Consider the following 27,821-nt stretch of genomic DNA (forward strand, 5'->3'; position numbering starts at 1 on the left):
TGTTCACTTAAACAACAAATGCACACTTTGTTTTTTTTATTTAATTTAAACATTTTCAATCTCTTTCTTTTTAATTGTTGTCTGTGCACTTGTGTAAATTCAGTTAGTTCTAAATATAAATTGTCTCAGTCTTATAACAGTGTCCTAAACTATACTATGTCCTTACATTGGCATGATAAGTCCTTAAATGGTATGTTTATGAAGGTGTGGGAACCCTATTTTAGACTAAATTATTAATCCAATAGGAACAATTAAAACCATAAAGGTCGTCCTGAAATCATATCCTGCCAATCCCTCGCCCTCAGCCTGTCCTCCCGGTCTCCACGGCCCTCTGTGTCAGCTGCAGTGTGACTGTGTGAACGGAGCCTCCTGTCACCCGGCGTCGGGACACTGCGTCTGTCCTGCAGGATCTCGCGGAGCTCGCTGTCACAGAGGTAAGTCACATCACAGCTGATCACCACAGAATAATACCAGGATGGAGGGGAATTCTCAGCCTAATGTCCTCTGTCTGTTCCTCAGTGTGTGAGCAGGGGACGTACGGTCCTGGCTGTGCCAAGCTGTGCGACTGTGAAGACGACGCTCCCTGTGATCACGTGACAGGAAGATGCCTCTGCTCCTCCGGGAGGACCGGACTCAGATGTGACATCGGTAATGTTCTAGCAATGTTCTGTTTTTTTTAGACATAATTATCGTTTAATCAAATGGTAGTGAAATACAGAATCTAACTAAAAAGGATGTCCTGTAGGAAAATCTCAATTCAAACTATATAGCAGTGCAAGTAAACCAAAACCAAAACATGCGGTTAAACCAACCACCTTGATTAATTTAGACCAGGGGGAGATTTACAATTGGTTGTTAAGAACAAAGTATCTTATTTTTTTTGTTTGTTAATTTTATAGTTCAATCTTGGAGGATGTTAACCCAGGAATTATACCTTTTAGGTGTGTTTCTCTGGTATCAAAGACATAGGATTCATTTTGTGTAAAAAGATAACATTTGGTTCAAATACATTTTTGTTAAGGCTAACCTTAGATCGACTTTGAAATGAGTCAGTTATCCATTAATGAGTTTGAAAGAGGTGGGTTGATAAAGCATGTTGTATTGGAGAAAAGCAATGCATTTAATCATCTGTTCTTTAGCATAGTGTAGGTTTGTGTTTGGCCAACCATTTTAAAGGATACAACTGTGGCTGCCAGGGAGTGCGGTCGTCTTTGATCCAGAAGGTTGTGGGTTTAATTTCAGCCCGTGCAGTCAACATGTTAATGTATCCTTGGGCAAGCTCCTTAGATGCTCCCGATGGCATCGGCAACTGTGTGTGAATATGTATGAATAATGTTAGCTTCCGTAGAGCAAGTGGTACTGCTCTGTGTTAATGAGGTGTGAATGACTATGTATGTAAAGCGCTTTGAGGGGTCGGAAACACTATATAAGTACACTCCATTTACCATAACAGTAGTTTGAAACCGTTGTCAATATTCTCCTCCTTCTTCTGGAGAGGGGAAATGATTATTTCCCAAAAAATCAAACATTATGACATCTACCTTTGTGTATTTGTATTAAGCTTTGTGTTTACGCCTTGTGTCAGACTGCAGAGCGAACCACTACGGGCCTGACTGTGCAGAGACCTGTGAGTGTCACAACAGCTCGCAGTGCGACCGGCGTAGCGGCCGCTGCTCCTGCCTGCACGGCTGGATTGGGCTGTCCTGTCGAGAAGGTAGGATGATGACTAACCATCCGGACTGACACACACTCCTGCTGTCTCATCTGTTAGTGTACTCTCCATTGCATCCACATTGACGGCAGGTGCTTTGCTGACCCATGAGTCAGGGCAGAAGTGACATTTAGCTGACTTGGTGAAGAGTAAATAACTAAAGTGCTGACAGCGATACGTTCCTGCAGCGCTGCACTTTGTGTCGTGTTTGTTCTGATCAAATATGAATGTGTGCGTTTCCTCAGGTGGACCTCCAAGTCTCAACTACGGAAACAGCAACAGAGGAGACACGCAGCACGAAAGGTCGTTATAGCACCTGGCTGCAAGACTACGAGGACAGATCGACCATGTTTTACTGAAGTGACTCGAGTGAGTGGAGACTTGTGACAGGAAGTTGTAGTAGGCAGCTGGAAGGCCTACAGGGAAATAGACTCTGATGAGAACTGCAGTTTCCTGTTTGGACCGGAGCTGGATGATTTTTTTTTTTGGGTGCCAAAGTGTCCTTTGAGCTGTCAGCCTGACCTGCCACAGAGGTACTGTGTGCATTTTCTTGAGGTCAAAGTGGAACGAACACACTTCTAGTCTTCCGGATTAAAATCCTCAATGACTTTATCCGTAGGGTGCCGTGACAGGAGATTATGGTTGCATTTACTGCACTTTTGGTATTTTGTGTTTATATTTTGTCCTTGAAATACCTTTTGCAGGTACTGTGTATAAAATATAATTTTTTAAGGAGATTGCTGGATATGATGCAACCTGAGGCAGTTTAAGATGTCATGACATACCACTACTATGATGTTGTGTTTTAATCTATACAATATGAAGTATAACCTCAGTCCAATGGTGCTATGTTACTACAGTGCAACAAAGACTATATTGATATTCAGACCTTTACCGTTTAATATCAAAAGCGAGCACATTCCTAAATATGCCTTAACACATGCTGGAATTTTACAGAATCACTAAGGATTACACATTTATATGCACCTTATTTGGTGTTAAGTCTAAATATTTGATGTTGTGTATAAATTGCTTCATATTTATATTTCTCACAGTTGTATAATACAATTAAATATACCGCAAGTTAAAAATGCATTGTTTGGTTTCCAATGGATAAAAGTGACTTTGCAGCTTTACCAAATTCACTCAGAATATTTTACACCAATAAAGACACACAGATGTTTGTTTACCATTCTTATTTTATCATTATTTCACTTTCATTGAAGATCGAAGCTGTACATCCTGTCTAAATTCAAATTCAAGCACAGTGCAGATAGCAATGCCTGCAAAAGGAAAAAAAAGAAAAGGCAGAGGTGATCACAACCAGAAATATATACAAAGGTCAAACTATGTACAGGAGATACCAGGCTCTCACTACGTCATTTTCAGAGTGAATTCAGTCCGACAATGCATTCACTTCAGAGCATTCCTCATACACAACACAAATAAATTGCTTATTTTTGTCAGTCTTAAACCAATACAATACTGATAGGAAAAATGCAGCATCATGAAAAAAAACTGTTTTCCGATTCTCTCTACTGCATTAAAGGCTAAAACATAAAAAATATATTCTCTGTATAACCTACAACCTTCTGTAAAATAAGCTCTGTTCATCTGGGTGGCTGGTTTCATTTCTGATCTAGTCATTAATGTTAGAACAGCAAATATGCAGAAACTAGGACCTCTTAAAGCATGAATTTCTCCTACACAGACGAGGGCACCAGCTAACAACACTTTAGCCTTAAACATTAAAGAGTTATTTCTACAATGTGCAGAAACCTTTTACACCAAGAGATCTTTGTTGGGCAGGTCAGCACGATGTGAAATAACACTGATGGTCAAACTAAATGCACAGCGATACCATTTAAAGGGAAAGTTTGACATTTTAGGAAACGCACTAAATGGTTTTCTATGTTAGTTGGAGTCAACTGATATCACACATCTGTACAGTAGATATGATGCTACAGCCAGCAAACTTAGCTTAGCATAAATAACTGGGAACAGGAAATACAGCTAGCATAGCCTGTATGCAGTCTGCCTACCAGCTCCTCTCAAGTGTTGTAGTTAAGATATGTTGTGCTAAATCTGTAAAATATAGCATTTTGCTATTTTATTGCGGTGTTTTTGAGGTTGCTTTCCCCTACCTTTAAAATGAGATATGTTACGTTGATTATTGAGCTTTAGAGTAGCTGGTAGGTAGATGAGGTGGTCGGACTAGCTGTTTGTGTTTTCAGACTTAATGCTAAGCTATATAGCCTGCTGCTAGCTGTAAGGATATTCAGCAGACAGATATAAATATGGTGTCAACATTTTTTTATTTGAACGTAAGAGCATAAATAAGCGTATTTCTCATAATGCTGAACTTGAAGTCTCAGGACGTCCTCCCCACTCCCTGCAGTTAAAGGTACTAAGACACAGGAACTCCACAGACTACATTAACTAAAAGTTCTTTTTTTTCCTCTTTTGAGAAAACACTCAGACACAGCAAATCAAACGTATACAGGGATCAACTAATACAACAGGCTAAAGCAAGGGACACGTCTAGTTGCTCCCCCCCCCATACAAACAACCAGGATCAACAGCAGAGACATGAAATCACATTGTTGCTGCAAATCACCTAGGAGGACTCGAGGAGCAGACCTCGTCCGCACAAATCCTGCACAATAACTTCCACTTCATTCAATTCATCATTTGCATTTAAATGACGATTTTCTTCATGTGTTTATTTTTTCTGCTAAGAATCAATATTAGTTAAGATTTGTTACCTAAACGTCTTTAGTAAGCGGAGGAGCATCACCTCACTTGTCCCGTAGGTGCTGTAGGCTGGGTGAACAGGGGTCATGCTTTGAGGATGTAACATGCTATCCACTTGTGCTTTAATCACAGTAAGAGAGCACCCAAAGGAGAACCAATGATATAGGGCCATGTCAAAATCTGCAATAATATTTCTGACACATCTCAGGTTGTATGTTGCCTGAAACAAACCTTACCAATCCTAAAGCCGTTAGCTGTACTTATGCATTCTGTATATGAAGGACATATGTGTTAACTACTGTAGTATAACAGTGTTATCAAGTAAAGATATATATGTATATGGGGTCAGGTCCATACCGTTGATAGATAACAAGCTGGACAGCACATGCGCCAAGATGACTTCTATAATCTTGCAGGAAGTGAGTGTGAAACCCTCGGGTGTCATCAAAGAGAGATGAAGAAGAAGAGGACGATCTTTGGATCAAGCCACGCTAAATTTTCACCGGTCCTACCTAGTGTCTGAACGAGAAAGAAAGACGGACGAGTAAATACAACCTCCTGACCATGTGCATGCCAACACACGTCTAAAACCACCTGCTCTGTTCCCTGAGCTGCTGCCACGCACTGATTCACCGGACACTCCACCAGCGCCTCCAACTCATGCCACCACCACCAGTCAGCGTACAGTATTTACGGGGGACACGAAAGGGCAGCTGTTTACACGCCAAAGCCCAGAGCACAGTCTGATCAAACTGTAAATAAGGCAAAACACTTGAGCAAAATGTGGTCAAGGAGAAGTTTCCATGAGATGTGGAGCCAGCACTGATGTGACCGCTTCCTACCCAGTAAATCCTCAGCCTGAAAACAGAGAACAGATTCCAGAGGACACAGTGTAGCACGACGCTGCATTCGATTTAACGCGATTGCAGTTTCTACTGATAGGGATGAATGAAAACTAATCTCTTCTTTAGTGGCAGACAAGGTGCTCCGACTCGTCGTCACAGACATTTCACAGGTAAAGTCGGAGGAGGAGCCTCATTCCCCCTCCTCATCTAGGCCGCCGCCGACACACTCAGACAGCAGGAGAGTCGGAGCATCGGGCTGGACCGACGTACCGACAGTAAAGACACAAAGGGAGGATGAGGAGGAGAGCGGATTATCAGGAGATATGAATCTATAGTGCAATGGCTCTGAGATAAGACTATTGTTATACGCACCCTCTCCCCTCCACCTCCAACACCTATACTGACAATACTAAAGTGCTGATTGTTAAAGCCCATGGGAAGGCTCGTACACTGACAACGTCGACAACACACACAAAAGATTTTTCAGAGTAACCTTGATCAACTTGTACAGTAGAGTACACGGGTGTTTTGTAAACAGAACGTCCAAGGAACAAATGCATGGCTATGGCCAGGGGCGGCGGTTGCTGTAGGCTAGGGAAGGCTAAGCCTTCCCAAATATTTGTGTCACTGCATCCTGGTAAAATAAAAATATAATGTATAATGTTTGTGTCTTTGACATTAGCACTGCTATGCAGCTACCTGTGCCCTGTACTACGAAGCCAGTTCAAACCCTGGATATGTTTGAGTTATCTAAACTAACCCTAACAAACGAGATATCGACGCTGGTTCATATCAACTCGGTAAGTCAAGCCAGGGCTTCTCTCACCAGCTGAGAGCGCGTTCACGTGAAAGGGGCGGGGTTAGCAACATTTGACCAATCACAAACAGGGACAAGTGTACTGACAGCGCAGCGTCATACTTCATTAATGAAAAGTAAACTAATATTAGACAAATATGAACATTAAAGTTCATATTTGTCTAATATTAGTCATCCATGACTTAAACATAATAATCCAGGATACAAGCCACCTGCAAGGTGAATACAGAACAACTGGTTACAAAATAAATAAACTACCGAGTGTTTGAAAGCGTAACAGTTTTATGATATCACTGCCCTGTCTAAGACACGAGTGGATCTGACTTTAATTACATTTGAGTTTAGTGTTTCCTCAACCTAATGTGTTGCTTAAAATAATACTTCTGCATACAGTATGTGACACTGTGAGTGTTGCACGGCCAGATACGGCTCAGCTGACTCAGATCAGGAGATAATATAGGCTATATTATGATATTATCTGATCGATGATCTGATTGAATGTGATATGAATGATAAGTGCGACACGTCGGCGTCTTCTCTGCATACAGCAGTTTAAACTGTATTTCCTTTATCCTGTAATATGACTTGAGAGATTTAAACTCCGCACACTGAGCTCTGATTGGTCAGCAGGCGGTGCTTTCACTGAGTTGATCTCTTTTCTATAGACGCCGGAGGCGGGCAGCGTCAGGTAAAACTAGTGATTTAGCCTTCCCAAACCTGAGCCTCACGCGCCGCCTATGGCTATGGTACATGTGTAACAGAGTAGTTCTGGTATATTCGTATTAACTTGATCTTCCTTTTAGTTGCATTCAGTTTTAGAACAAAACAGAAAGACAAATCTGGCTGCCAAGCAAGCGTGTGCTTTTTTAAAAGGTATTTTTCTTTAAGGTTTTAAAATACGTTCTGCTGAATTTAATGTATAACTGATTTAAGTATGAGCGCATATCCCTAATCTCCACTTTGTCTTCCTTCCTTTCCTGTGGAGGTGACAGTATTCTCCCCCCTTTTCTTATCTTATCCTTGTAACTCACTAGAGGCGCCCTGGGTGGCCTTGGTGTGGCCAGCCTCATGCGCCAGGGTCTCACTCAGTAAAATCTCAAGCAAACAGAGGATCAGGCAAAGGTGGGGCGCTGGGGGGGGGCACTGCGCGTTAGGAGCGGTAGTCCTTTTTACTGTACGGCTTGTTCCCCAGGATGCTGTCCACCTCGTGTGTGATGGACGTTGACAACTTCGGAAGAACCTGCAACGGGGGATAGACACAAATGTTATATATGTATTTTTCAAAATGAACTGTCAGAGGTGTTGGACATTGTTTCAGAGAAAATCATCTGAAATCGTCTGCAGTTGCGTGTCACAGCCTCTAGATAGCACTGAATGGTGACTTTCATTTCTTGTAGTTGCCGCCTAAATTGGGATGTCCATTCCACTGCAACTTCTAGATCGTAACTTCCAATAAAGAAAACAAAAACTAGAAAAAGGATTACACATTTGTTATGCTGATCTGCAGAAAAGTTCCCTTTTCAAATTTGGAGTTTAAGGAACCTCAGCAGAATGTACCACAATTATTGCAGTAAAAGTACTCATTACACAGCAGCATGCTCTCGAATATTTTAGTGTAAGTTAATTTACATAAATACATTTTAAATAGATGTATAGTTAAATTTCCCATTGATCTAATTAAATGAAAACAAATCCTTTGTTGAAAATACTTTGTTTTCTAGCTATAGTGTAGCCAATAATAAAATAAGTTTCAATAAAAGCATTGTATTTGTATTTGATTAAACATGGACTGTGTTGCAATTTCAGCGTGTTTGAGGAAAAATACCGTTGAAAGGAAACTGCAGAGCCCTGGGGAAATGTGAGCATAGCATTTCAAAAGCGAAATATCAAATGTGCTGATGGAGAGACAACCTATAGTGCGAACACATCCAGGACACACACACACACACACACACACACACACACACACACACACACACACACACACACACACACACACACACACACACACACACACACACACACACACACACACACACACACACACACACACACACACACACACACACACACACACACACACACACACACACACACACACACACACACACACACACAAAGCACCAGAATATAAAAGCGTAAGAATGCTTTTGGCTGCAGGCCAGACATAATGTGAGGACACGATGTAAAGCCCCACCGGTCTGAAAAACCCATTAAAAGAGTGCATTTTCTCAGGAGAGGAAGAAGTGGCCGTAAGCTCGCCTCCAATCCCCCTGGAGAAGGATACTCGGCTGACCTTATTAACTCGGTACAGTAGAGCACCCAAGCGTGCAGCAGCACACAGCCCAGGAGGCCGAGCCGTACCCGGGAGAAGAAGCTGCTGCTGCAGACCGTAAGTCACGAATAGGGCCTTATGAAACGGGTCAGGTCACGTTTTCCCACAAACTCAGCAGCTGATTTGCAGAAAACAAACATGTTTACCATCTCACTTGCGTGTGTAGCCTCACCTGTATCGCTCCTATGTTCTCCATCAGCTGTTCGGTGCTGGACGCCCCTAAAAGGACGCAGCTCACCCCCTCATTCCGTAGGCACCACGCTGCAGGGGACCAGTAAACAGCAATGACATCCAAAACCACCACTTTGTACAAAACACATTCTCCCACAGCATCACACAATCATATTCACACAACATACACCGGTTTAAAGGAACATAAAAGGCTTCCTGTTGGCAAACTAAATATCATATAAAACTGTCAGCATACAGCATACACAGCCTGTACATATCACAGTAGAAAAACACACCCCTCCACTTCAAGAACATCTCCCCTACTCTTAAAGGCAAACGTGCTATCAACCAAATGTTCTGATGCACAATATAATATTTTATTATTATGGATTAACATGTGATGGCAGCATTTTATTGTTTAAGATGGTTGAAAGGAAGCTAACTTCCTATTATATATACTGTTTATATTTTGTATAGTATACACGCCATACTGTGATCTCTCAGGGAGAACTGACACAGAAACCTCCTCTGTGTTTGGTGTGATTATTATTGGGATCTGTATTAAGCAAAACGACAGCTCCGAAAAATAGGCTTGTAAGAAGATTACCGGAAAAAAAGATGAAGAATTTAGCTGTAAAAATAGTGGAATTATAATTCTACGCAAATCCTCAACCAGCGTGGAAATCTGGCCAAAGATGACATTTGGAGATCGAGCCCTGAACTTCCCTCAGGTCTCAGATAACATCTCACAACATCTAGTACTAATGGTAACTAATTACCACCTGATTGTCCTGATCCAGCAGCACCTCAGTATGGAGCCGAGGCAGGAAGGAGTCCATCATTGTTACATAGTTGTATTCAATACTGGAGTGCCACAGTGATCTAGAGGACGACATGATGGGCATGCATCTCCTGTGGTGCCTTCAGGGGCGCTGGAAGGATTTATGCTGGTTGGGGAGATGAGGGCGAATGGCCTGTGTAACCTAATCTATGACACTGCATTACTGCGAAGGTGAAAAATCTGCCGTGATCTGTGCAGAGGTAGGAGAGGAAGTCCCAGATTGACGTTCCTGAGACGCTGACGCCTGGCGCGTTAACAGCCCTCCAAGGAGTCGACGTCTTCGAGGGTTTGCACATTCTAATTTTCCTGACGGGCAGTGAATCCACATCGGCCACTGGCTGGATTTATGTCTGGGTTGTTATTTTAATGCTGACACTGTTAAACACTTGTTAACACCACAGATCTGCAAATGTATACTGTAAACATAATAATAATAAATTATATTTCTATAGCGCTTTTCTTGAACCCAAAGAGGCTTTACATTTGGGAGGGAGGGTAGACAAACAAAACAAAACCAAAAAGAAACAAAACATGTTGGCATTCCTTATGTCGACATTTACATTACTGTCTTATGCAATCAAGGGAGAGGGATTCTTGTTTAGTAAGAGATACTCAATTAATTGTGGAAATGTGTCGCTGGCAGACACAGACATTTAAAGATGAATTTAAGTTGAGTTACCTTTTAATGTGCTCGTTCTTAATTTCCTTCATATTCACTTTTTCTCATTTACGCCTGTTTTAAAAAAAATGCTTTTAAAGCTGTTTCGTCACACACACACATACGTGACAACACAGCAACAAACAAACAAACCAGACATCTGCCAGAGAGGTGTTGACCTCGGCCCGCCCGAGGCAGAGGGACGGACAGACAGACAGAAAGAGAGAGAGCGGCAGAGTGTATCTGCGTACCGATGGCGAGTTGGGGCAGAGTGCAGCCCAGCCGCTCCGCGATTGCCTGCAGCTCTTTCAACTTCGCCTGCTGACGCCGGCCCTCCTCGCTCAAGATCTTGTCCTTCAACCACTGGTAACCCTGTTGAAGACACAGCACACCTGCTCAAAAACACAGCCCTGCTCACACACCGCTGCCCCGCAGCTCCTGTGTCACCAGGGCCTGTTTTTAAACATGTGACTCTGTCTCACGCTACCTAAGCCTCAGTCAGGGAAACACACCGAGAGCTATGATTACTTACAATTACAAGGTATTAGAGTAAAAAATGTAACTGATTAATACTGTTATTTACTAAAAAATCAATCCAATGAGTCAAAACAGTATTATATCCAAAAAGAGAAACAAGGATCAGAAATGTTACCATTATGCTATTATTAGAATATGATTAACCACTTAGAATAATCAAAGAGCCAAAATACCACACACCACAACACTGAACCAGACAGGAAATGCACATTCCACACAAGTCACCAAAAGTACTACACAACACCAACACGGAGAACTACTACCTCTACTCGACAGTCACTGACACACAAACTACACATACACAACATCCTGCACACACACACATCGTTGCATTGAGTCTGTTTGCTTGGAGAAGAAGTTGTCTCTGACTCAAGAATTACTCTACTTTTTAAATTCTAGATCTCAAAATGTAGTTTTTAGTTTTTGTATTTTTGTATTTCTAAAGCAAAATATGTCACTCACTATAAAGTAAAATGTTCTGCTCGGTTTGTGTAAACTGAATGAAATCATTAGAACCGGTTCTCTTCTCATTGTAAGGTTCCTTTGTGCTTGAAAGGTCTACAAATAAATAAATAGGAGTTGCTTGGAATAACAGGAATTGCTTCAAGATTCATCGAGCAACTCAATTATTCAATTCTAGATAAAAAACAAATGCTTGCATACATAGTCTCAGATTGAACACAAACTACTTAAAACATGATGGACCTGTTTTGTCATACATGTTGTGTGTTTATCTCATGTATTGTGCATGCAAGCGGTGATGAACAGCACTGCTCGGGAGAGATGCAGAGTGCATGGCACTGAAAACACAGAGACATGAGAGAGTTACAGAACCTGAAAGACACAACACACACGATAAGCAAACAGGACAGTGGGGGAGGCAGAACAGTGACACCAGAGGTGATCCGAGCGGGGAAAACACAAAAACACATCCAGCGACGTTGGTCTACCTTCAGAGAGGCCCGTGAGTAGGGAGGCACCCTGCCGTCATATTTCCCTGAGATGATCCCACAGGCCAGAGGCGACCACGTCATGGCCCCCACCCCTGAGAAGACAGACATCGTCAAGACACGAGGACTCTCTGAAACCATTTCTATTGGCATTTAAGACTCTGCATTATTTTTGTACAATTTGTGTCACCTAACGTCTGGAAGAGCTCAGCCAAAGTCTACTCCTGCTCACCTATCTTATGGAAGAGCTCAGGTAGCTGCACCTCCACCTTCTCTCTCTGGAACATGTGGTACTCAGCCTGCTCACAGATGGGAGGAATCTGGTTGAATTGTCGCGCCACAGAATACGCTTCCTAAAGGAAAAAGGAACAATTAAGCTCCTATACTATAAAGATTGAACATCAGGAACAGGTAGGATACAGCAAGGTCAGGGCCTGTTTGGAATTATAATCTGCCCCGAGTATCCCTGATTATATTGGATCGTTGTCCACACCAAGTCTCACCATTATCTCCATCGGGCTCCAGCGGGAGGTTCCCCAGTACATGGCCATGCCCTGGTTTATCACATGGGTCATTGCTCGAACCGTTTCTGTAAGTAAAAACACACAAACATGTAAACAACACCAGCAATGCACCATCAGAGTCGCACTGTTGTGTTTGTAGAAATGCATTTCCCTGCTCTTCTTCTCAAACATATGAATCAGACAATGTCCTGCATGTCTATCTGAGCCACTTGTTCTGCAATATTACAATGTGTGTATTTGATCTCATTTGCAATCCAAATGGGCTAGGCCATTCAGGAGAGAAATAGGAGACCGATTATGTTAATCAGAATGGTGAGCAATGTATTCAGATGAGGATGACAGCTATTCATAACACAGCAGCACACTTGAATGGCATTATTGTAGAAAGATGTGTGTTGTCTGCATCGTGCTGCGGGGCTACAGAAGAGGAGCCCAGTGAGATAATGAGCACTATGATGGTAAGATGGTTCATTGACAGGGCGTGTTCATGACGTTTCTGATGTTTTTCCTTTCACTCACACTATATTAAATTTCATTTTACAGCCAAGTCTGAGCTTGTGAGACAGCAAATGAAACATCACATAACCTGAGTTTAATTTCCGTCTTCTTATCGGTTAGAGTATCAAGAAAAAACACGAAGCATGTATGATAACAAGAAGAGATTCCCAGAGAACACCAGGAGCACCAGAATGTAATAATGAAGTCCCCACATCGGTTCACCTTGCTGATGCAGTGTTTCTAAAAGTCTCCCTGACAACCCCTATCAGCCCTGCTTTCATCCAGTGGGCGCTTGGCTTCAGAGGGTGTCTCTGTAAACTGACAGACCAGCAGGTCACCACTTCTTCACCCCGTACACACTACCCATTAGCTTCGGCCAGAATAAAACTCACCACATGCTCCAACAACTGTGGTTTCAAAGAAATGGATGCAAAGCTGTTAATGCAAATTGTGGGCAATCTTTAAAGGGCAGATGAGCAAAATAATTGCCTTGACTTTTAAGTCAAACAACACCAACTACTTCTAATCAGACACTGAAGTATTGCGACAGAGTCGAGGCCAGTGAAGCATGAAAGTGGAGGCAGGAAGGCGACCTCTGACCGATCTCTGTAACCCGAAGGGGGAACTCTGACTCAGGAGCAAATGCATCCTGTGTGACCAGCTGAGCCCACACACAGTGAGCACTCTGCAGCATCAGTATCTACACTCATTCGGACCGTGGAGGAGGAAGCACCAGGACAACATGCAGCATTTACAAACAGATATTTCAGTTACAAGAGGTTTGTGAGTCTTTGCATTGCAGTAGTCATAGAGACAGAAAAGAGGGGATTTATTTGAATGTGCATATTACTAAATTAAGGAAACATGTTTGCGGGAATGGAAACAAAACATGTGATGATTCAAAACCATTAAGGATAAAGTAGAGACAATAGAAACATTACCTTCCATAGGTGTATTAGGGTCCGGTCTGTTTGCAAAAACCACATCCACATATTCTAGCTGCAGTCTTTCAAGAGAGGCTTTTAAACCTGGAAATAAGCAACATTGTTAGTAAAGTGGTATTGAACCTCTGCTGTGCCACATTATTATGTTCTTCATACAAAATTAAACCAATATACTGACAAACAAATAAAGGAGGTGTTTCTTTAATCATTAGTGGTATGAAAACGTTTTGCTGGGACCCCCGGAGTGTGTACATTGTTATAAATGTAGCCTTTATCCCCTTAACCCTCCTGTTGTCTTCGGGTCAAATCTGACCGATTTACTACTTCATCAATCATAACTTTTTTGTTTTACATTCGATTGCATTAAGGCTTCATGACATCCTTCACAGTAGACATTTGAACATATCAAATTGCTGATCACCACTTTTATTGCATTTTGGATGATTTAGTCAACTTTGTAACACCCATGGTGTTCCCGCTCAAACATGACCGCCATAAAGAAAAGGAATTAGTAACCATCTGGATCAGATACAACACACACAAACACCCACACACACATACTCTAGACGTGTTCCCCCCCTTATGTGCCCATCCCCCACATGGATCACACCTGGCACAGCAATACATGTTCAGTGTCTATTCTTTGTATATTCACTGCAGTTGTTCATGTACACCAGTAGTCTGATACAATATTTACAGTTTGAAAGGGTGTTCAATGACATTTAGTGATGATTAATGGTTGTTGTGTTAATGTGGTTAAAACAAAACAAAGACAATCGGAGGGTTAAGCCAAACATATCAAATTAAGATGTTTGTTGTTGTTGCAGTGTCAGCATTTAACACAACAACCTGTGGCGCTGCTACTCACCTTCTATAATGTGTTTTCGAGATAAACCTCTTTCAGTCTCCGCTCTAAAGAAAAAAAGAAATACAAACAATAACTTTCAATATGACTGGACCTGCCCCCTCTGCGATGACATAATATAAGCAAAATAACCTGAGAACAGATTAGTTTGGATGAAACACGATCCCATTACCAGGAGCATCAACCAGAACAAAGTACACAGGAGGATCGTTTCACATTTGAGTCAAAGCCGCAGCCAGAAGAAACTTACTTTCCACCCCAGAAGATTTTTGTTGTTATCACAAAAGTTGAACGTCTGAAAAAGCAAAAAAGAGAGCACATCTGTTACAACAACTGGCACACACTGAGAATGATCGCATACGCCTTATCCAATCCAACGTAATTCCTCCCTATTAGATACCTCAGTAAAAAACATAAACCAAACAAACTATACATGTACTACAACATACACTCTCTTATTAACATTTGCATATTTGTTTTTAATAACAAGTCAAACAGGTTGATTCCCCCTGTAATACATATTTAATTTGACTGTGAAAACATCTAATTGAACCAACTGTATTTATACATGTATTAGCAACAAATACATTTAATAAGATTACACATCATGATAATATTGAAAATATGTCTTTGCCCTGTAGTATTTTTTACTGAATAGAGCGGGTAAGCATCATTATGTTACTTAATCAAACCTAGCTTGCTTAGCTAACATTAGCTTTGTTATTTAGCCAAGCAGGACAATGCAGCCCACCTTATATTACATGTATTAAACAGCTAAGATGAAAAGCTCTGACGCCTCCTTTAGGCAATCATGCATTTCTTTCTATTCTATCAGTGTCACACACCTCCCACAATAAATGCGATTGTGCCAGAACTTGGCAACTAATGAGTGTTGGTAGGTATATAACTTCACAGAGCTCTATACAAATGTCAATCCAGGACTGAAAAGGTAGAGGACAAGGCACTAAAAGTTCATCCATTATTCAGCTTTGAGGGGGGGGACACAGGAGAGTGGGCATGGCCAGGCTGCCCGCATTAATCTTTCATCTTCTTACCTTACAGTTTCAATTTGCAAAACACAGCCTCCCAATATGTGCAAGGAAGTGGAAGGTATGAGATTAGGGAGGCTGGCTGGAACGGAAATGAAAAAAAGACTCAATATGAGTGTGTCTCATACCTCCATCCTTTCTTTTTTATGATGTTTCCGAGCACCACCTCTGCCCTGTGAAGCAGACAGAGAGAAGATTGAATAAAGATAGTTTTCAAATGATAAGAGCGTTTAATCCTGACTGCATGAGGGATGACTTTAAATCAAAGACAGCAGTCCAACTTTGCAAACATACTGTATAATGCATAAAGGCTGTGTGTGGGTGTGTGTGTCTGTGCGTGTGTGTTTGACTAGCTGTGCTGTGGGGCCACCAGTATGTCACTCATTAGCAGCCACAGGGTGCTAATTAATTAATAATATCAACATGTGGCCAATCAGTGCTGGGCTGAAACCTGCCAGTCGTTCCAGTCCTCTAACTACGACCAATAACAAGACACCCCCTTAAGCACAGTCTCATAACATGTATTTAGGTTCTCCTTAGGAGGGTTCAATTTGGATGCACTGATTAATAAAGCCAGCTGCAGTTTTCAAATAAATGTTTTTGTTGTTAGAAGTGTGGAAAGACTACAATGTATTTCACCTATGATCTGTTAGTGCTCCTGCCAGTGGGACTGTGTCTGTGCAGAGACAGTATAGGTGGTGCCACCTATTTTAATAAATAGGTCATATTTTCATATTTGTTAAGCAGATCTTCCAAATATTCTCTAGTGTCAGCCATCCCAAAAACCTCTGCCTTGCCCAGAAACAGTGATGAGCATTTCACAATAGTTTACTAAACAATACATTCATTAATTGTAAGTTGCAACCCTGGTCTGGTTAGCGGGCAAGTTGCCCTGGAGATAGATACAAAGACTGTTAGCTCTAATAGTTCATTTGAAGTTGACGTTTATTTAGAAAGCTTTCACATTTTCTGAAATGTTATAATAAATTATAAAATTGTTAATATATGTGCTATCGTAGTAAAACATTGCATGTGTGTTTTTTATTTATTTAATCAAATAGGAGTACTTGGAAGGTAGAACAGTAGGTGCTGAACAATTACCAGCTGTTTCAGACCCTGCCAGCTGGGCCCAAAACAATTTTTAACCAACAATCACTCAAGCGTTCAACTGAGAGCAATATTGTGTGTGTGTGTGTGTGTGTGTGTGTGTGAGTGTGCACGTGTGTGTGTGTTTTGCTGGCAAACACCCACACACACAGTGTGTTGGCCTCCTGAAATGTGAGTAATTTGAGCCGAAACATAAGGCCTTAAGCAGGTTGACTTTCTGTACCCATCTATTAATTAGCTATTTATTCCAGCGCCGAGTTGATGTTATGACTGAAGGCAGAAGCCAATGACACAATGCTGCATTATTCATGCGTTTACAATATACTTTATTACTTTCAGATTTCTATGGAATTATGCTTCCAATTTGTCAGTGGTTTCACACAATATCATGCAATTAATGTGCATCTGCTGTTGTCGAAATGTCTAAGCCTTAAAAGAAATGAAGAAGGAAATTCTGTTCTGCCAATTAGTCGCATACGTTAAATGCTTTCACGCCATATGTCTTTGTTGATAACAGCAGCTCAGCGGGACACGCAAAACATTTTTGTTTGTTTATGCAATTACATATTTCATTTATATTTCCGAGAAACACAACATACTGCATATTGGGACTGATACGCTGGTTTAGAATCCCAATCAATATATAAACATGTTTATAGCACATACACATGTGACAGTTTCTCTGTTTTCTTGGGCCAAGCAAGAACAAACATCATCAGCCAAACGAGAAGTGTGAGCACAGCTTACAGACCTTGGTTATCTGTCCACGCTCGCGACACATAACCAACATCACAGCTGCTGACTGCACAGCCACCAGAACCACTTCACGTTCTCTAAGTCTTACTGATAAAGGAATCACAGTCGCACCAAGGACTTCACATGAAAGCTTTTTTGTTTTCATTCTGAAGTGTAAATTGTGTGATTTGTTTTACTCCTGGGTTTGTGTGTAATATAAGCTACTCGGCGCAGTGGAAGCTGTCAGGATTAACACCTGCGCAACACATATGGAGCTGTGTGACATGGTATCACAAACATTTGCACGTGTCTAACGGATTTGTCCTGTCTGTCAAACTGTGGCTTGTGTTATTGACGCGCGATGATCAAAGTCACAGGCGGTAAAACTTCTGTGTCAAAGTTTTTCTGACCCACCTCCTAAAACACCAAGGCAAACATGTTGTTGAAAGCCCCCCCCCGAACAATAAAGCATGTACTGGTGACATTTAGAAGACAGCAGCTGCTGGAGCATTTGATGAGAACATCGCTAAGACTTACTGCATGATTGTCTTTTTGTTTTCTTTTAATTTACTTTTGTGAGACACTCTGATGCGTCTACCCAAACATCACAGCAAAACTAGGCTATTCTTGGAAGGATTAAAATATGACTTGCTGCTGTTAATCAGAGATACTGTTTGCAAAGGATAATCCCTTAGATTATTTCAAAGCACCCAAATTACTACAAAGCCAGATTAATCCATGTTGGAATATAAACCATCACTACATATAGCAATAAGGCAGTGCAAGGCGGCTCTCTGAGGTTAAACATATCAACAGTGGCTGTCCTGTAAATAGAAACAGAGACTATGACTGTCTGAACCGTCATGAAGGCAACAACGACATACTGTAGTGTTGATGAAAATAAACCTTAATACTAGGCCGAAAATCAATTATTCATTTTCTGACCTTGCTTTTTTCTCTCTCTGCATAACCTACAGTAGTACCAGCTCATCAACAACGATGTTTGGTCTTGTGCCTTCAGCTCATGCTAATGTTTACAGAGAGTCATTTGTATGGATGCTCACATCAGTATATGTGTAGTTCTCATTAGCATGTTTGGTGTGGGCAGTCCAGGACATGTTGTTGCTATGTGAACTGTGGGACAGGATATACTTACTTCCCAGCAGCGTATACCTCCGCTGTGTCAAACAGATTGATGCCATTTTCATAGGCCAGCGTCAGTAGCTGCTCTGCCATCTGTTGAGAGACCAGGGGAGAAGGAAAGGATGGGGTGAGATACCACCAATATGAGGTGTAAGAAGATTTGAATTATTACGTTTCCTTTAAAGACTAAAAGAAGGCTGAAAAGCTTTGCCTTCCTATAACATGTGTTTATCCTCTGGCTATTGACTCGCTATGGCAGTATGTTTCAACTATAAGTGAAAATAGGCTTCTCGAGCAACGAAGGATATGCTGGATCATGTGGAGGGTTTCCATTCCAGCTTTGACTGATTGAGGATGACAAAATCCATCTGCTCTCACCTCATCCGTTATCTGTCCGCCGAATGTCACCCATGTTCCTACAGAGGTCGACAGGGAGGCGGGGTCAGAGTGTAAGTACATAATCACATGTACACACAGAAGAGCAAGTGAACAGTAATACTATATTCTCTGCAAATAGTGTAGAAGAAACAAGCCATTTCTGCAAAGACACTAGAACTCTCCACTGAAGGTACTCATTTTTCTCCCCATTTAAAGATAGAAAACGTTCATGAATGAATGCCCCTCACAAATCTGTTGAAGTATTTGGTTATGCAGCAAGCTTCTCAGTGTGTGTCAACATCCAAAAAGACTCTTACCTAATCCAAGGCAGGACACCCGCAGGCCCGACTTCCCAAGGTTTCTGTCAAAACAGAGAGAATTAAATTCACATTATGCAGCAAGGAGGTGGCAGTGATTTGTGATAGTTTGCACTCCAGCAGTGGCTATGACCATGAGAGTAGGACTTTAGGCCTCACTTTAAAACTGAGATATTGATAGATACATATATGAACACAAATAAATATCACTCTTCTGTTATGTGAGGAACACTTTTTACTGCAAGCTTGTAAAGAAAAACAGGGGTGGTATGGATTTGAAGGCAGCCTGCATCTTCTGCAGTACTGCCACATGTATGTTGGATGTGTAAGGTGGTCTTCTGACAATGATAATATGCGTGTATGTGTGCAGTGAAATGTCAGAGGAAAGCGGGAGAGAGGAAGTGAGCATTAAACGGGACCACCATGACATTCAGTGAAATTTCTCACAGCACACCAGGATCCCTCAGCCGCCATCTGACTAAAATCCCCCGCAGCAAAGAGGAAGCTTGACTGCTCACAACAACTTGCTCCTTAAGCTGGCGTCTCTGAGCCTATCACCGTGCAGACAGACCCCTCCGCTGACAATCACAGCTTTGGTTGGGGCTTTGACTCTTTTGTGCGCGCTTTGAAACTTTCCTAAGTTGTATATGGATCCTAGTCGAACGGCAACTCTAAAAAACTGATCCGTTTGAATTTGTTGTTTTATGTTTTGTTTAACTCTTGGATTGATATTCAGACCTTAAGTGTTCCGTTTCATCAGATATCACAGATCTAAGAAATGATTAAACGTATAAAGGAAGTGAGCTACTTCTGGTCATCCTTCTTTGATAGATTAGCTGGAAGCGTAAGAGATAAAAGAAATGCGGCATAAGAGATGATGTAACATGTGAAGGAGTTAAAGTGAGCGTGTGGGAGGATATCTAATACTTTTTTATAAGACCGCCTGTATAGAAGTAAAGTTGAAATAAAAAATGGGTGGTGAAGTGAGTGTGAACATGTGTGTGTTATATGACTGTGCTTGTGAGTGTGTAAGTGTGTGTGTGTGGGAGTTTTGTGAAGGAATGGTAAGATTGCTGAATTGCTGCTGTGATATACAAAACATTTCATTCAACGTGGTCTGAACACCGAGTCCAACACATCAGACTAAACCTTTTTAAAATAGATATGCAAATCTCCATCTGTTAGTAAACTAAGCGGACTACATTCTTGTTGTAGTAACCAAAAAGGGATCTCGCAATGCTTTAAGATTCTTTTTGATGTATTTCTGTATACCTTCTTTTTGATTTAGAGCTAATCCAGTTAAATGTTCACCTCATCATCCAGCATCATCAGTTCCACTCTTACTTCACTGAACCACCATGGATGCTAGTGGAGTCGGTTTTTTTCCTGACTCAATTTTCAAATCACAGCAAAGATCAACCCTCAGAGATAACGTGATCCTGAAGAAATACTGCAATCCTATCAGGTTTGTTTATTTTGAAAGTAACGCATCTGGGTCCAACCTACTCCCAACAAAGCATCACATTAAAAGGATGCGATCTGGTCAGTGAGGTCTGTAATCGTGTTACAGTTTGAATCCGAGGGCACGATGACGTCTTGTATAGGACCCTGCTCACTTATAAGCAAACAAAGTCATGAGGGAGATGAGAATCCAGTGGGAGCACGTGCACTCACTGCGGTGACGAGGTTAACACAAGTCCCCTCTGGCTAACAACTGGAGCAGATCTACAATCAACTGTCTCTTAATTGCATGAGTGAAATAACCCCTGGGGGGGGCAGTGTCGCTTAATGTCACAAACAGTTCAGTCAGACAACTCACATTTGAAATGCTTATTAACAGCAGCATATAGAGTAATCTAGTGAGAGTTTGGCGTATGGGCTTTAGCCCCCTCGCAGATATATTTACAGAGAATATTAAGGAGTGATGATTTAATAACGTCCACCCCCGAGCATACAGGTGGAGGCTGGGGTAGAGGCCCAAAATTCAGCTTCAGTGCAGTCTTTAGTGTAGAGTGAGTCTGAGTGTCTTCCAAGCCTTACACTGCTTCAGATTTACACATCTGATGTGAGTAAAGTGTTTCTTAATGTTAATACGTGCACTAGCATGTTCACAAAAAGTGATGCATAGTAAACCTGTCTAATTAGATAAACTAATCCCAACTATACACACATGCTTCTGGTGTTGCAGCATTTTCAGCTGTGTGAATGTGTAAGGGTTGCATAAGCATTCTTTATGAACACTAAACACACAGTACCATTGCATTAAAGCACTACACCTAAATATAGGTAAGCAGGATATCAGAATACAGAGCTCTGCCCTTGCCATTGTTCTAATTGTAGAATGTCCCTTTTGTCAGCACATTGTTTCGATCAATATTTGACTAGACTGGCCTTGAATAGTGCATTGTGCATTGCTGCAATGACCCTTTGCCAGGCAGAAGCAGGCGGGGGTCAGGTTCCCGCTTAGCCTCAGCAGACATGGACCACAACAGTGAAGTCATCCCTCTCACACCCCCAATGATAATGAAGGAGACAGGCACAACGCAGGACAGCAACACCAAATCAGCCGTAGGGACGAAGCCTGATGAGACATGAAATGACCATAGAACATGTCTAGTCCAGTTGTTTACTTTGGAATACTAGATAACCTCATGTTAGTGTATTGATTATGGGTGGCTTTGTCTTGATCTACACTGAACAAAAATATAAATTGCTCCCATTTTTCATGAGATGAACTCAAAGATCTAAAACATTTTCTATATACACAAAATAACCATTTCTCTCAAATATTGTTCACAAATCTGTGATAGTGAGCACTTCTCCTTTGCCGAGATAATCCATCCCACCTCACAGGTGTGGCATATCAAGATGCTGATTAGACAGCATGATTATTGCACAGGTGTGCCTTAGGCTGGCCACAATAAAAGCTGGATGTGGAGGTCCTGGGCTGGTGTGGTTACACGTGGTCTGCGGTTGTGAGGCCGGTTGGATGTACTGCCAAATTCTCTAAAGCGCCTTTGGAGACGGCTTATGGTAGAGAAATGAACATTCAATTCACGGGCAACAGCTCTGGTGGACATTCCTGCTGTCAGCATGCCAATTGCACGCTCCCTCAAAACTTGCGACATCTGTGGCATTGTGCTGTGTGATAAAACTGAACATTTCAGAGTGGCCTTTTATTGTGGCCAGCCTAAGGCACACCTGTGCAATAATCATGCTGTCTAATCAGCATCTTGATATGCCACACCTGTGAGGTGGGATGGATTATCTCGGCAAAGGAGAAGTGCTCACTATCACAGATTTTTTCAGATTTGTGAACAATATTTGAGAGAAATGGTTATTTTGTGTATATAGAAAATGTTTTAGATCTTTGAGTTCATCTCATGAAAAATGGGAGCAAAAACAAAAGTGTTGCATTTATATTTTTGTTCAGTGTATTTAGGGCTTGTTTGCACACAGGCCACATTTCATTTCAGCTTGACACAATGAATCCTGCTGGTCTAAGTTAATCATTCCACTCTGCTCTGACTTTGCCCGCCATTGATGGCAGCTGACCTGTGGAAATAGTAGAGTGGTTTCTTTCATTAAGGTCAACATGAGGCAGGACATATCAGAGGTCAGGTCCTTCTAGTCATAGATAATTGATTACTGGATAGTAGATTATTGGGTTATTGTCTTTGAAGTAAAAAGATGTATTGTCTATAGTCTTGCCAAGAGTTACTAAATAAATGTACCATGTCCATTTAGCACCCAAACTTCCCTAAACTTGGGATGAAAGGAATATCCATTCAAAGACAATGAATTAGCAAGAACTATTTGATGCCAATGTTTGACAAATACTACTGACAAACAGTGTATTGAATTGTGTCAATGTCAACACTGACATATAAACAGAGATGAAGGTCAGAGCAGCTTCAAACTATTGTGACACAACATTGAACTCTAACTTTACAAAAAGATATGGCCACCTGGAAGGCCACACCAAATACATTTTATACCCGTCATCACGCCTATAATGTTTTAAAACGATGGTTGATTAAGGTATAGATATTCGCATAGGAGCAGATATACACCATTTATTTCCAATTTAAAAGAAGTGCGAGAAAAGTTTTAGGCAGGACTGCAAGTATGGAGTCGGAAGAGTGGGTGGGAGAGAGGGTTTGAATTCAATGTGAAGTCAGTGGACAGGAGAGACGGGACAGGACAGGGTGATGAATGAGGAAACAAGGTCACAGTGCTGTAAAGAGGAACGTGTTGAGAGATATGTTTACTGGGCAACTATTAATACTACCTAACACGCGGCTTCAAATTTAGAAAAACGCTCGGACAGAATGTCACAAGCTCCTGTTGGCTGCAGGTTTCCTCCATTCAGGTTTATGTAACAAAAGCTGCTCGTGCACATGGACTGTAAAGGAAGAGTTTGTCTAAATAAAAAATTATTCATGCCAACTATCGTCATTATACCCAATTGTTATGAAACAGGAGTAAATATTTCTAAATCTAAAATAACCTTCTACCATGAGGCTCTGCACACTTGTTGGCAGCTAGATGACGTTTTCTTTTCAAGATTTAAAGGTTTTATTGTCATAAGCACAACGTTACGGTGTAGAAATGGCAATGGACATCTTATGACCTGAGCTGCTCCAACAATCCAACATATATATAATAAAATACAAAATAAAAAGGATTGCAAAAACTCTATATACCTGTAAATAGAATATATGTTTTTTTTAAGTAACACAAGATTTTACTTGTTTTAGATTAAGCCCACGATGGGTTTTGAATGGAGGTTAATGGATAAAGACGTTTTTTAAGTTAGCCAGTTGTCTTGAATTGTCGGACATGTGCTAATCACTTTTCTTGCAAAGACTTGGAGAAAGAGACATTTAGTTTAGCTCAGTATAAAGACTGAAAACAGGAGGAAACTGTTTAAAATAGATTCAGAAAATCGGTCCTCAAGCGCCTCTAAAGAGAACTAATACATATGTTATACCCTGATGTCTACGCTGGTTGCATGGAAACCCTAAGTGACAACTTAACACTTGGATTTTTTACAGTCAAATGTCAACGCACCAAAAAAGTCCAAACCAGCCTCTGACCCTGAATTATCACTCAAACATATATTAACTAGACTTCTGATCCAAGTTCCACCTCTACACTAGTTTAAGTGTTTATTTCCTGTTTTAAAGATGATAACTTCTTAGTCTGAGGAACCCTGCGCCCATTTTTTTCTCACATGAAGTGACTCAATGGCCTGTTTTGTCCCATTGAAGCCTTTACGTGAACCCACGCTCAGTGATAGCGCGTATAATGGTATTTGCTTGCATCACTATATACGACAGCAGGCAAAGGTTATTGATCAGCTCCTCCAAACCCACAACCTGCTCCCTTGACCCTCTACCCACCCCTCTACTGAAGTCCTGTCTCCCCGTCCTCTGCCCCTACCTTGTCAACCTGTTCAACTCCTCCCTGTCCCAAGGAACCGTTCCCTCTGCCTTCAAAACTGCTGCTGTCACTCCCATCCTCAAGAAACCCGGTCTGGATCCCTCCTCCCTCAGTAACTACCGTCCCATCTCCAACCTCCCCTTTCTCTCAAAAACAATAGAACGCATTATCTCCAAACAACTCCACCGCCATCTCCAAACCAACCAGCTTTTTGAACCCCTTCAGTCTGGTTTTCGTCCCCACCACAGCACAGAAACGGCCCTCATCAAAGTCCTCAATGACCTCCTCACCTCTGCTGACACCGGTTCCCTCAACATCCTTATCCTCCTCGACCTGAGTGCAGCCTTCGATACCGTGAGCCACACCATCCTGCTTACCCGACTCCATGACATCGGTATCGAAGGTACTGCACTCAGGTGGCTCCAGTCCTACCTCTCCGACAGATCCCACTTCATCTCCCTCAACAACCACTCCTCTGCCACAGCTTCAGTCACCCAAGGTGTTCCCCAAGGTTCAGTACTCGGCCCCCTCCTCTTCATCATCTACATCCTCCCCCTTGGTCAGATTCTCCGCCAATACAACCTGGACTTTCACTGCTATGCCGACGACACCCAGATTTACCTCAGCACCAACTCCCCCAACAACCCCCCCCTCACCCACATCGAATCCTGTCTGACTGCAATAAAATCCTGGATGCAACGCAACTTCCTAAAACTCAACAGCAATAAAACTGAACTCCTCCTCATCGGATCCAAATCCACCCTCAGCAAAACCCCCAACCTGACAGTCACCATTGATGGCACCCCTGTTTCCCCCTCCACCCAGGCACGCAACCTTGGCGTGATATTTGACCCCACCCTCTCCCTCGAGCCCCACATCCGTCATGTTGTAAAAATCTCATTTTTTCACCTCCGCAATATTGCCAAACTCCGTCCCTCTCTCACCCGCCCTGCAGCTGAGCGACTCATTCACAACTTCATCTCCTCCCGCCTTGACTATTGCAACTCCCTCCTCTACGGCATCAGCTCCACCTCCCTCAATAGACTCCAGCGTGTCCAGAACGCAGCCGCCAGACTCCTCACCCACACCAAATCATGGCATCATATCACCCCGGTCCTCAAAGAACTCCACTGGCTCCCCGTTTCACACCGCATCCACTACAAACTCCTGGTCCTCACTTACAAAGCCCTGCACCATCTGGCCCCCCCCTACCTCACTGACCTCCTCACCCTCTCAACCACCCCGGTCCCTCAGATCCTCCTCAGCCGGTTTGCTTTCAATCCCCAAGGCCAAACTCCGGAGCTTCGGGGACAGAGCCTTCTCTGTGGCAGCCCCGAAGCTCTGGAACTCCCTCCCCCAAGACCTCCGTGAGTCTGAGTCCCTCACCCTGTTCCAGTCCCGCCTCAAAACCCACCTCTTCAACTCTCTATCCATAAGCCCGCCCTCCTCTCAATCAACTTCCTCCTGACTGCTTTTCTGTTGTTTTTTGGTTCTGTCTTTGTTTTTGTTTTGTTTGTCTACCCTCCCTCCCAAATGTAAAGCGTCTTTGGGTTCAGAAAAGCGCTATATAAAATTGATATATTATTATTATTATTTGATTTGTAAGTATTGAAGCACTTCAAGACAGTTGTCAATGGCTGTTTATTTGTTTAACTGAATGAACAGATTGTCGTCTCAGAGGACGAAAACGGCTAAACGCATAGAATTAACGCAAACGCACTCGCAAAAAAGCTTCCGTCCACACGCAATAGTTATCCGGATAGTGTCTGTTCACACGAGACCGCTCCGCTTAGCTCCAACCGCTGGAGAAGCTGCAGTACATATGCAGGAGCCTGTACTGTACGTACGTGGCGCTGTAACTTCCTCCACAAAAGCAGCGAAGAAGCATGGTTGTCATGGTTACATTACATTGCATTTAGCTGACGCTTTTATCCAAAGCGACTTACAATAAGTACATTCGACCAGGAAGACACAACCTTGAAGAAAACAGAATCATATAAGTACATCAGGTTTCATAGAGCCAAGCATTTCAAGTGCTACTCAACTGGCTATAGATAAGCCAGTCCTTTATTAGTATATAAGTGCTCTGTTAGCAGTTCTTTGTTAATAGTTCTATCACTCGAAGTGGAGTCGAAAGAGATGAGTTTTCAGTCTGTGCCGGAAGGTGTGCAGGCTTTCTGCCGTCCTGATGTCAATGGGGAGCTCATTCCACCATTTTGGAGCCAGGATAGCAAACCCACATGTTTTTGCTGATGGGAACTTGGGTCCCCCTCGCAGCGAGGGTGCAGCGAGTCGTTTGGCTGATGCAGAGCGGAGTGCACGTGCTGGGGTGTACGGTTTAACCATGTCCTGGATGTAGGAAGGGCCAGATCCATTCGCAGCATGGTATGCAAGTACCAGTGTCTTGAAGTGGATTCTAGCAGTTACCGGAAGCCAGTGGAGGGAGCGGAGGAGCGGCGTGGTGTGGGAGAATTTAGGAAGGTTGAAGACCAGACGAGCCGCTGCATTCTGGATGAGCTGCAGAGGTCGGATGGCACATGCAGGTAGACCAGCCAGGAGGGAGTTGCAGTAGTCTAGGCGTGAGATGACGAGAGCCTGGACCAGAAGCTGCGTGGCTTTCTGGGTCAGATGGGGACGCATCCTCCTGATGTTGTAAAGCGTGTATCTGCAGCAGCGGGTTGTAGCAGCTATGTTTGCAGTGAAGGACAGGTTGTTATATACAGTAGGGTCACACCCAGATTCCTTGCAGTCTGAGTCGGGGAAACAACAGAGGGGCCGATGTTGATTGTCAGGTCAAGAGTGGGACAATCTTTTCCCGGAAGGAAAAGCAGTTCAGTCTTGTCAAGGTTGAGCTTGAGGTGATGATCATACATCCACTGAGAGATGTCAGCTAGACAAGCAGAGATGCGTGCGACGACCTGGGTCTCTGAGCGGGGAAAAGACAGAATTAATTGGGTGTCATCAGGGTAGCAGTGGTATGAAAAACCATGCGGGCTAATGACTGATCCGAGCGAGTTTGTGTACAGGGAGAAGAGGAGGGGACCAAGAACAGTTGCCCTTCTGTTTATTCTCCGCGGTGGGGGCCGAGGGAACCGGGCAGAGTTTTTTGCCAGTCAACGTGTATTAAAGTTTAAATCTTCCGGACAAAATTATAAAAGTGCCGGTCAAAGGTCTTCTTTGTTATTTATTGAGCTTTA

General features: G+C 42.5%; 2 protein-coding genes across 13 annotated transcripts in view; one reads left to right on the forward strand and one right to left on the reverse strand.

Annotated features, from left to right (window-relative positions):
* The window catches only part of megf6b (multiple EGF-like-domains 6b), a 57,851-nt gene extending 54,946 nt beyond the window's left edge, over nucleotides 1-2,905 (forward strand). For all 3 annotated transcript variants that reach the window (XM_034082679.2, XM_034082681.2, XM_034082680.2), the window contains 4 exons: nucleotides 306-434; nucleotides 520-648; nucleotides 1,586-1,714; nucleotides 1,957-2,905. In XM_034082679.2, the coding sequence (XP_033938570.1) occupies nucleotides 306-434; nucleotides 520-648; nucleotides 1,586-1,714; nucleotides 1,957-2,024 (455 nt within the window). In that variant the 3' untranslated portion in view covers nucleotides 2,025-2,905. The remainder of the gene's footprint in view (nucleotides 1-305; nucleotides 435-519; nucleotides 649-1,585; nucleotides 1,715-1,956) is intronic.
* Nucleotides 2,906-3,001: 96 nt separating this feature from the next.
* kcnab2a (potassium voltage-gated channel subfamily A regulatory beta subunit 2a) overlaps nucleotides 3,002-27,821 on the reverse strand; it is a 93,804-nt gene continuing 68,984 nt past the window's right edge. For 9 of the 10 annotated variants that reach the window (XM_071203112.1, XM_071203111.1, XM_071203114.1 and 6 more), the window contains 13 exons: nucleotides 19,180-19,223; nucleotides 18,863-18,900; nucleotides 18,498-18,577; nucleotides 15,628-15,672; nucleotides 14,701-14,745; nucleotides 14,454-14,497; nucleotides 13,583-13,669; nucleotides 12,123-12,208; nucleotides 11,852-11,972; nucleotides 11,620-11,714; nucleotides 10,384-10,504; nucleotides 8,635-8,723; nucleotides 3,002-7,367 (listed from right to left, as the gene is read on the reverse strand). In XM_071203112.1, coding sequence (XP_071059213.1) covers nucleotides 7,278-7,367; nucleotides 8,635-8,723; nucleotides 10,384-10,504; nucleotides 11,620-11,714; nucleotides 11,852-11,972; nucleotides 12,123-12,208; nucleotides 13,583-13,669; nucleotides 14,454-14,497; nucleotides 14,701-14,745; nucleotides 15,628-15,672; nucleotides 18,498-18,577; nucleotides 18,863-18,900; nucleotides 19,180-19,223 — 985 coding nt within the window. In that variant the 3' untranslated portion in view covers nucleotides 3,002-7,277. Of the gene's footprint in view, nucleotides 7,368-8,634; nucleotides 8,724-10,383; nucleotides 10,505-11,619; nucleotides 11,715-11,851; nucleotides 11,973-12,122; nucleotides 12,209-13,582; nucleotides 13,670-14,453; nucleotides 14,498-14,700; nucleotides 14,746-15,627; nucleotides 15,673-18,497; nucleotides 18,578-18,862; nucleotides 18,901-19,179; nucleotides 19,224-24,624; nucleotides 25,248-27,821 lie in introns of those variants that run through there. The other variant, XM_034083855.2, reaches the window with a different exon arrangement.

This window comes from Pseudochaenichthys georgianus, chromosome 5 (assembly GCF_902827115.2).
Source record: "Pseudochaenichthys georgianus chromosome 5, fPseGeo1.2, whole genome shotgun sequence".
NCBI lineage: Eukaryota > Metazoa > Chordata > Actinopteri > Perciformes > Channichthyidae > Pseudochaenichthys > Pseudochaenichthys georgianus.